The sequence below is a fragment of the Rhipicephalus microplus genome, chromosome 6 (assembly GCF_043290135.1).
Source record: "Rhipicephalus microplus isolate Deutch F79 chromosome 6, USDA_Rmic, whole genome shotgun sequence".
NCBI classification, from domain to species: domain Eukaryota; kingdom Metazoa; phylum Arthropoda; class Arachnida; order Ixodida; family Ixodidae; genus Rhipicephalus; species Rhipicephalus microplus.
This window is the reverse complement of record NC_134705.1, coordinates 4,385,388-4,395,448: the sequence shown is the minus strand read 5'-3', so window position 1 is coordinate 4,395,448 and position 10,061 is coordinate 4,385,388. Positions and strand designations below refer to the sequence as shown.

The 10,061-nt window shown below is 43.2% G+C and overlaps 1 protein-coding gene across 1 annotated transcript; it reads left to right on the top strand.

The window, feature by feature from the left end:
* The first annotated feature begins 7,273 nt into the window (after window positions 1–7,273).
* LOC119168745 (transposable element P transposase) lies at window positions 7,274–10,061 on the top strand. Its single transcript, XM_037420136.2, has 3 exons — window positions 7,274–7,929; window positions 8,039–8,268; window positions 8,561–10,061. The coding sequence occupies exons 1-3, from the start codon at window positions 7,579–7,581 to the stop codon at window positions 9,558–9,560; spliced, it is 1,581 nt and encodes a 526-aa protein (XP_037276033.2). The 5' UTR covers window positions 7,274–7,578; the 3' UTR covers window positions 9,561–10,061.

Below are 10,061 nucleotides of genomic sequence, written 5' to 3'. Positions count from 1 at the left end.
TATCTTCTCTTTTTATCTTGCTGTGTAATCTGCTATAGCGTTCTCATGACTCTCAGCTAAGCTTTGTTGTGTGCTCGGTAGCTCAGGGTGAGGTGAGTTTCCGCGAACCTTACTTGCCTTCCAAACCAGTTGCTGCATGCAAGCTTCCCCTGAATGGATGAGTCTGTGGTTGAAGAAAAGAAAAAAAAAGACGCTATCTTTTCTTGCGAGAGCAGGGCTCAGTGGTTTGAAGGGAGGGGAAGGGGGAGTGGAGAGAAGAGTTTAGAAGTAGGAAGGAGGAGAAGGTTTGGAAGAACGTGACGGCCATGGCTGACACAGTAGAAAGAGAATAGGGGCCGTTGGCAGGGCAGTCTGAGTCGTACGACTTGGAAATGTGGAGCTACAACCACGTACGCACATACCTATGGCCATTCCCACAAGAAAAAAATGTTACAGATCACCTTTATTGCGCGAGAATACAGAAAACTAGCTAAACGAGAAAACTAAAATAAATAAACAACCGATAATCCAACCACCGATTGTCACCACGGCTGCGGAAGGAAGGAAAAACGTAATCCGTGACCTCGGCACTAGCGGCTGCACAGAGGCAATTATTCGCAGAACACTGTGTATAAGAAAAGACACGGGAAACACGACACCAATGGCACTGCAACGACGCCGCATGTCGACCCAACTTTAGCGCAGGGAATAGGGAACGGCGCACAATGGCAGAACACTGCGACACCACTCGCAACATGTTTGCCCCATACCAATCCCAAAGGCAGGGTGTAGAGCTCGTGTCATTTTGTCGTCTTTCTGCATTCCTTGAAGAGCACAAAGAGCGCGAAAGATTGGGTACGAGAAAGTTGAGCGTGGAAAACGGCTTTGCCATCAAGCCTTTTTCAGTGTGGACTGGAAAAATTCAATGATGGGTGAGGGACGACAGGAAGTTCTTATGCTCTTCAAAGATGACTATGAATGGAAAAGTGTTTAAATGGGAATAAAAAAATCTGCAAAAACACGGGCATCGCTATGTTGTGTGGGTACAACAGAACTGCAGGCCCTTTGGAAAAATATGGCAGCAATATCTCATAGAGAGACTCGAGAATTAACAGCCTCTCCATGGCCGACAGGTAAAAGAATTCTTCGACCTTGTTTCAGCTCGAATAAATTTATTTCCGCGAGTGATGAAGGATCACGTACGGCATGAACGGTGCGTTTCTGCCTCCTTTCTTCTTGAAATATGGCCGTGATAATTTTCATGGTACCCTAAATTACGCAGCCGCTGTTTAATCGGTAGCAAATGAATGACAAAAGCCCATGGTCTGTGTCATCATACAATTTAACAAAACTTGAAATCCAGCCAGATGGCGCATTGCTATCGGGAAATTTTTAGCGCGAACTAATGCTTCCTCACCACGTTCACAAGCACCCATCCTATCTCTCTCGTTCTTCTTAACGTCTTGTTTCGTTCTCACAACTCTCCGAACCACCACATTTATTCAAGAAAAAACTGAAGTGGCATCTGAGGGCACAAGCAGTTCAACGCAATAGTGAGAGAGAACGGGTGCTCGATTGCTCACGAATCGTGCTGCTTTGTCGTCTTTGAAGCCACATTATTAATGAATCTGGCGCTTAGCACTTATTCTCCGTTGATTAGGTACATAATCATAGATCAAGCTCATTGTAAATTCTGATGTCACATAATAAAGGTGACCTGGAGTGGCACATGTGTCCCAACAAGCTGCAGAATCCAATTCCTTGCCTTCGTACCGTCATGCTCGTTTAATACAAACGTTTGTAGATTGGATTACAGAAACAACATTAAAATACCGAGAAATATTTAGTTCCTCCGCTCGTTAGTAACGCACTTCGTTATGTATTCTTCTGTTCTCTAGGAGCAGATCACGTGAGTTTTGTAGCATGAATTAACATAAATTGCTTTTTCTATTTCACCACAGTCAGTGAACGTTGTACTCTACAAACACATCATCTACATAAAACTTCGTGCCAACACAATGCATAAAATCCTCAATTACAACGCCAAAAAAATACGGGTTTCACGGAAAGAATTTCCTAATGCTTCGTTATATATTCAAGCGTCAAACTTAAAAATAGCACCACCATGAACGGGATTAACTCCATGGCCAAATTTCACTGCAAAAAGCGCTCGAATAACTGCATAATCTTAGGACTCGATATAGGGCCCAGCCTATAGCCGGTATTTTGGTCACATATAGGTGACCAAAAACATTTTTCTCTGGAAAACATTTTCGCAATAGACTGCTTTCATGGAGTAAATCAGCCCGACATTTTTCGAATACACCTGAGGTAGTCACCAAAAGCCTTGGACGTTTGGCGTGGAATGACCGATCAAACTTTACGTCGCTACCTATCACTTTTCGTCTCCACTGCCTCTTTCCAAGTTCGTGTTCTTCCTTTCTTGACATTGAACTTCACAGTAATTTAACAAATCCACCCTATATTGGTTCTATAGAAGAAAATAGCTTGTGTATACGCATCTTAAATAAAACTTGGCCGTGTAGTTACGCCCCATCTCACTCTTTTGTATCAATCATTTCACCGTTCTCATCTCACCGTATTGCAACGTGGTTGCGACGGCAAAGAATATGGTACTTGGGTTGCTCAAGACGACACTTTTTATTTCGTGAACGTGTGCCTAGAAAAGTACAAAGTACTAGAAATTCACGCTTTACGCCGATAGCGGTAATTAGATCATTGGTCGTCGGTAATATGATCTGCGCGAAGGTACGTCACCATATATACCCGTGGTATCGAACATCATTCATATTGTAGGTGTCTCAAGCTTATCAGAAGATTCTAAAATTATCTAGAATTTTCGCAGACTCCAAGCGTCATTTGCGCAAGGCAATTGATTATTATGAGGTGTTCAACGTTTCAAAACCACCATATGATTATGAGAGATGCCGATGTGGAGGACTCCAGAAATTATGATAAACTGGAGTTCTTTAACATGCACCCAAATCTGAACACATGGGCCTACAGCATTTTCGCCTCTATCGAAAATGCAGCCGCCACCGCGGGATCCGATCGCGCGAGCTGCGGGTCAGCAGCCGAGTACCTTAGCTACTGAACCACAATGACGGTGCCTTTGCGCTAGGCAGTGACATAAAAATACAAGCGAAGTGGCAGTATAATAATGTTGCGATAAAATTTCAGCAGATGCGACAGGCTCCACTGTGGATGCTATTTTCATACAGAACCGTCAGCGGGTATTCACGCGTTGCTAGGTGGATCGACGTCTTTGGGTATTTTGAATAGGCTAAGTTTCTACCTAAAACATACGGCGTGACGACAGCACTCACGTTGACTGTAAACTTTAGCGAAACAAAGTGCACGCTTCGGTTGGATGATATGCATATTATTAAAAAGCTGTTGTGTATTCCTCAAAGGTCGAGCGAACCTTCACTATCACGTGCTGGATGAAAGAAATATATCTATGTAATGTTGTCAGCCAGCCTATAGACCGCAACCACAACTGACGGTGTGGGCCGACATCACTCCTGTAAGTTTATATATTTAGGGTTGTATCCTTTACAGTAAAAAGTAACTAAATACGTTACTCGTTACTCTAATAAAAAAGGAAACGTTTCACGGCTCCACGTTATATATATACATAAAAAAGGTAACGCATTACCATTATCTTAACCGAAAAAACATAACGAATGTTACCTCTGCCGTAGCTCCGGAATCATCAGTTTTAATCAATCTGTCTTTGCTGCAGAAACCCACAATGAGAATTTTTAAATTTCAAATTTATGTTTCACACATACTAACCCAAGCAAGAAATAAACCCAATGTTCAATTAACGAGAATTTTTCGTACAAATGTGCTGAAAATTAGCAATGTTATATAGAGGCTTAATGATGCCTGCCCATGTAATGGCTTCTGACTCTGCAGTGACCCAGGGTGAAACCATATTTTTTTTATTGGAGCATTATACACAAAGTGAGGTTCAATAATATACGGTATTCACAAAGAAGCTATCATTGAACTCTCAAGAAATTTACAACAATCGGCGTTTTCATGATCCTTCAGCACCTTCAATAAAGCATGTCGAAATCGGTACTGTTGGTCCTAGCAACCGAAATGGCCCGCCGTGCGCCATTAGGCAATCACGGAGGCCTACGGAGGACTACATTGGTGCCTTTTTATTGGGAAGGGGCGTATTGGGAGATGTCGTGGGGAAGATGGGGGGCACTTGCAAGTTTGTGACACCAGCTAGATGTGGCTTGCAGACGCGTAAGTCTAGAAAAATCACGAAGGGGTACACACATCTTGAAATAGCAGCCATATTGTTTTAATATTTTGCAGGTTTTATTTTTGTTTATATAAGAATTAAAATCATGCCTAGAAATCAAATTGACAAACAAACGTAGGTCCCCAGCACTCGTAGTTGCATTCGTAGTTGCATTCAACTCGTAGTTGCATTGAGTCTTTTCCGGAACCAGTCGAGAGTGGTAGTTGCGATTTCAATTGTCTCACGCACCTGATGGATATTCAGCACGTGTGCACGCTACCAAAAGCATTAAAAAGTTGAATGTTTTATACATACTTATCAAGCATTCTTATTTGTGACGTTTTTAAGAGAGTTTTTAATGGGGCCCACTTGCAAGGGGCGTTCCCCTCCCCTCACCGAGTACAAAGGGGTCGGGGAGTCAACGTTCTCTGCAGGCGTGGTCAACGGGCCTCCAGGTCATGACCAGTGTGGACTGTGTATCTGAGCAAATATTGCATTTGCTCTCATCTGCACATATGGCCATCGACAGGTTTTTGTCTTGGGGGTAAGCAAATCCTTCTTTCAACTTGCATCATGGCTGAGGGAGGGGGTCATGTTGGTGTCGCTAGAGTGGGTGGCAAGTGCTGGTGCGGCTTGAAGGGGTCAAGTGCCCCTTTTGCACCACCCGCCTCACCCACGCCCATATCTACACTTCATTCATTGAACACTGCGGTGAGGACTAGTTGACTAATTGCACAGATTTGTTTTCTTCCGCATCTTATACCACTACATAAAACATTCTCATTTGTGAAAAGTAGGTATATCGATTTGTTTGAAGGAAAGTAAAATCCAAGGCATGACAGATACTCAAAAGAGCGGTTTCCTGCAATCGCAATAAGAAAACTCGTAGCAGAGGTGCTTCTTTTTTCGTGGCGCGTACATACAATATAAAAGTGAGATCCGATTCGGAAAAATCGAACTGAGTGACGTGTGGTGGGCTTGCTCAATGAAAGAAGGTTTCATGAAGTATGACGTAGCCAACAAAAGAAATAAACTGCTGCATCCTAAATTAAAAAAACAAGCAAAGTGCTGCACATTCGTGGTAGAACATGGACATATTGAAATACGCGTATTTTATTACGAAAGCGAAATAAACATTATTTTGCAAAACGCTTAGAATTCATCGTGATGTCGACACATCTGTGTAGTGTCATTAGTGATATTTGAATGAAAATTGTGATTTTCACTGATGAATGAGATGAATGAAAGTGTGATTTGGATGATATTTGGAACGGCCGGTTTTCACAACTTTCAATTATAGCCACCCGAGCAGCAGCTAGAGGTGTGCGCCGGTATAGTGTTCTAGAATAATGGGTAGTGAGCCCACTCTACGGGGAGAGGGTACGTTGCCGTGGCGCAAAAAATGACGAGTTTTCGTTTCCTTGAGTGCCCGCGTGGCGGCGCTACCATCGTCAGCAATGGGAGTTTTCACCTTTTCACTCCGCTTCTGTGTTGACTGTGTGTCGTCGTCGCTGCAGGTTTACGGCCGAGCAGTGCTTTGTCAATACGTTCCATTTTTCAGTTCTTATAGTTGTGAATAATGTAGATTGGTAGTGAACACCTCGCGGTCATCGACACTTAGTGCGGAATGGCACCACGTCGCCAGAACCATTGTTATGCGCCCGGATGCCAGACGGGCTACGTTCACGTGAAAGGTGCTCCAAAACCGTCACTGTTCGTCGTCCCCAGGGATGAGAGACTCAGAAGACTGTGGGAGAATAATTTACACCGTGCGGACAAGCCACTCGAAGACACAAGTGCGGTTTGTGAACTCCACTTCAAGCCTCGGTACGTAATTCGCGATTATGTACACACCATCGGCGGTAAAGAAGTGCGGATCCCACGCGGGAGGCCTATGTTGAGCAGTGACGCTGTTCCCACTATTTTGCCAAATTTGCCATCGTATCTCACCAAAAAAACAGTGAAAGAAAGGCCACCTCGAAAAACAAAGTCTGAGAGTCATGCTTCGCCAGTGAAGCGCCGGCTGTGCACGAGTGGCAACTCGACGGTGTTGCACACAAACGCCGTAAATACTCCGGACCCAGACGCTGCAGCATCGTGGCCAGAAGACGAACAGCTGGCCATCGATGTAGAAGTTTCTTCTTCAGAAAATCCGCAGGAAGACCGCAGGTCTATGTCGTTGTTTAGCTGTCTTGAGGTACCATCGCCGCACTGGACTAAGCACATCTTTCCAGATCACAAAGGCATTGTGTACTGCACGTCCGTGTTGACACCGAAGAATGAAGTACGATCGGAAAAAGTGGTCATGTTTTTTGAGTCACGCATTGCGAGCTACTGCAAAGTGTTCATCAGAGGTATCCTGTTGAAAGAAGGCACCGTGGAAACAGAGGCAGTAGCAGAAGAAGTGCTGAAAACAAGTGATCGTATGTGCATTTGCGTTGGAGCAATATCTCACGAATACTATGAAGAACGATTTTTTACGAAGAAGCTGAAGTACCGTGTGGTTACATGCAACGAAATGTACTTCAGCATTAAGTGTCTTGGCCCGGTTGATAACAAAGGTATTTATAATGTGCATTTTTACTAGTATGACAGTTATAACGGTTGTCGCTACGAAAGATTTCTTGCCAGTTATTGCAAGCTAATTCACTGCACCTTTCTTTCAGGTGCACAATGTGTGTCTTGCCGCTATTTGAAACGAGCACTGCAAATCCGACGAGCCCGGGTGAAGCGAACAGCAACAAGGAATTGCCAATACCCAGCGCTGAAGTTGCGTGCTGTGGCCAAACGAAACACTAGATTGTTTTCTCGCTTGAAAAGTGTGAAAAAGAAGCTGGAACAAATGCAAATTAGGAATGCTGCTATAAAAACAGAAACTTTAGAAGCACAGATTGCAAGGCTTCCACCAAGACAGCAGGAAGCTGTACGACAGTGCTTTGCAGCTTCAAGAGTAAAACCCAATGGGTTGCGATATACGAAAAAGCTGGGTTTTCGATTGTTTATACATGAAGATGAAGAGCCCTCGCCTGTATGAACACCTTCGTCGCAATAACATCCTAGCCCTTCCATGTAAATCAACCCTGAAGCGCTATGTACATGCATACCGCACTGTGTTTGGCTTTAGTGAGAGAGTTCTAAAGCAGCTAAAGGAAAAGACAGCGGAGCTTGATGTTTGGAAGAAACACGGTGGATTGGTCATCGACGAACTGAAACTGTCAGAACATTTTTCAGTGAAGAAGTCGGGTGCAATTGAGGGTTTTGTGGATTTAGGTCCATTTACAACTTCCAAGGACAAAGGTGCACCATGTGACCACGGTATGGTAATCCTTTTCGTCCCATTTCAAGGCAAATGGAGTCAAGTTATTGGTTACTTTGCTACACATGGAAACATGAAAGGTGACACACTCGCCAAAGTTGTCATTGAAGCAACCATACTAGCTGAAAAGAGTGGGCTCTTTGTGGATTTTATTACTTGTGATGGTGCAAGTTGGAATAGAAATATGTGGAAAGTACTTGGGATCCAAGCGACAGCTGACTCTACTACTTCGAAAATTGAGCACACCAGTGATGCATCACGGCACCTATATTTTATATCTGACTTCCCACATCTCATCAAATGCCTACGAAACTCGCTGCTGAAGTCTGGATTCAACACCCCTGCAGGTCATGTAAGTCTGATGTTTTTACGCGTATCACACATTGGATTTCATATATGCTTACATTATCTCCAAGCTTAACCAGGTGCATTTCAATATGGTCCACTTAATTTCATTGCAGGTTGATATGCAACATGTAAGGGAAGCTCACAAAATAGACTCCTCCAACGTGACCCTTAAAGTGATGCCGGGCATAACATGGTGTCACCTGGATCCTAATGGATTTGAGAAGATGAGGGTCAGCTATGCCTTCCAGCTTTTTGGGACAAAAGTCCTCCAAGCTTTCCACCTATACAAAGACAAGTTGGAAGCAACACTTGGAAGGATGGATGTAACACAAGAGTTCTTCAGGTGAGTCGTCTCTTGTCGTATGCTAGGTAAAATTAGGTAGTGAAATGTCTGATATAACCTACTTGTAAATGAAAATTATATCTTAATAGAATGCATCATTAGCACCGATATTTGGGCGAGTTGGTTTTGGTTCATAGTTATGAACGGCGCAAAACACACGAGACACAAAATGACGTCCTTGTGTTTTTCGTCATTTTGTGCCTCGCATGTTTTGCGCCATTCATAACTATGAAGAATGCATCATGCAATGTAAACTACAAAATTATGAAAACAGCTGTTTTGCATATTTCAGCAAAATCCACCAGCTCATAAGAGTGATGACATCGCGGTTCCCTGCTGAAGCCCTCAGACCGTGTTCATCAGGAACAGCAGTGCTGCAGGATTTTCTGTCCTACCTCAAAGCATGGGAGCAGCATACGAAAGGTGGAGGGGGCTTTCTGAGCAATACCACTGCTGCTGGCCTACGTGTGACCATTTCGAGTACACTAGAGTTGCTTGACTATCTCACTGAAAATGTTGGCTTTAAATACCTAATGACTGCAAAAACTAGCCAGGATCCTTTGGAAAACCTTTTCGGTATTATCAGGCAATCTTCTGGCAGTAATGATCATCCAACACCAACTCAGTTTTTGATTACAGTAAACTGCATGTCATTCTATGGTTTAGTTAAAGGTGTCAGTCAAAGAAACTGCAAAGAGGGCATGCTAGGTTCCCTTCTGGAAGTTAGTAGCCCACGAGACACATCGCAAAATGCAGCAGGCATGGATTTGGCACCGAGCTCTTCTCCGAATGCGCAGGCGTTGGTTATACCTTCCCAGGACCACAGCCAGCATGTTGCGAGGAGCGACTCGAGAATTATATTTTACATTGCTGGCAACGTGGCACGAAAGTGCATTTTGAAAAGCAATTGTAAAGATTGTTTGATACTACTTACCGCGCCTGCCCCAGACGAAAGCTTTCAGCTTGCAAGGTTGACACTATTTCGTGACAACGGTGGACTCCTCTACCCAAGTGCTTGCCTATTTCGGTTCATAAAGAAGCTTGAAGACTTGTTCACGGGCTGCTTTTCTTGTGAACAACTCCATGCAGACAGCATTTTAGATGCGCTGACCATTGTGAAAGCAAGGCTTTGGCAAGAGGTTGGGTGCCCAAGCCATGTCTCAATGCTCTCTCAAAAAATAATACAATTCTATGTTGTTACACGACTTCATTTTTACATTAAGGGGCTAAATACAGACAGAGCAGGCGAACGCCAGAAAGCAAAGCACTTAAAGATAAGCCGCTGCTGTTAAATATTTTTTCCTTGCTTTAGAAGATTTTTAAAAATTTAATATTGTTCCTGTGTATTTTACAAGTGTAGGTTAAACTTGATGTATGAATCCTTTCTGAATATTCTTTTTCTGTTTCACTGACCAAAATACAAGAGAATGCCAGATTTGAAAAACAAGCAAAATAGTATGTTGCTACTCGCCACGCATACTATAGCAATAAACCCTTGACTAAGTGGCAACTCTGCTTAATTCAATTGTGAATTGTGACTTTGGTCCTTGGCGTACCATCAACAAAGCGATTAATATGATCTACGAGAACATCTGTAGATCTCTATAAAAATGCATGTTATTTGAATGGAAATGTGTCTATTATTTGTCATTTTCAGTATTTCTTCTGATTCAGTGTCTTTACTTATTGTGTGAACAATATGTGTTGAGTGTTCATGTGTTGTTGTGAACTTTTTTATGCCAAGTGTGCCATTGAAAATATTTAGCACCTCTTTGAGATTATTTGTAGTTGTG

What these genes read in the sequence shown, in the direction of transcription:
- LOC119168745 (XM_037420136.2), top strand. Translation starts at nt 7,579, where the DNA reads ATGGTAATCCTTTTCGTCCCATTTCAAGGCAAATGGAGTCAAGTTATT. An exon ending in TCAACACCCCTGCAGGTCAT is followed by an intron (nt 7,930 to 8,038) that starts GTAAGTCTGATG and finishes ATTTCATTGCAG; the next exon opens with GTTGATATGCAACATGTAAG. An exon ending in GTAACACAAGAGTTCTTCAG is followed by an intron (nt 8,269 to 8,560) that starts GTGAGTCGTCTC and finishes TGCATATTTCAG; the next exon opens with CAAAATCCACCAGCTCATAA.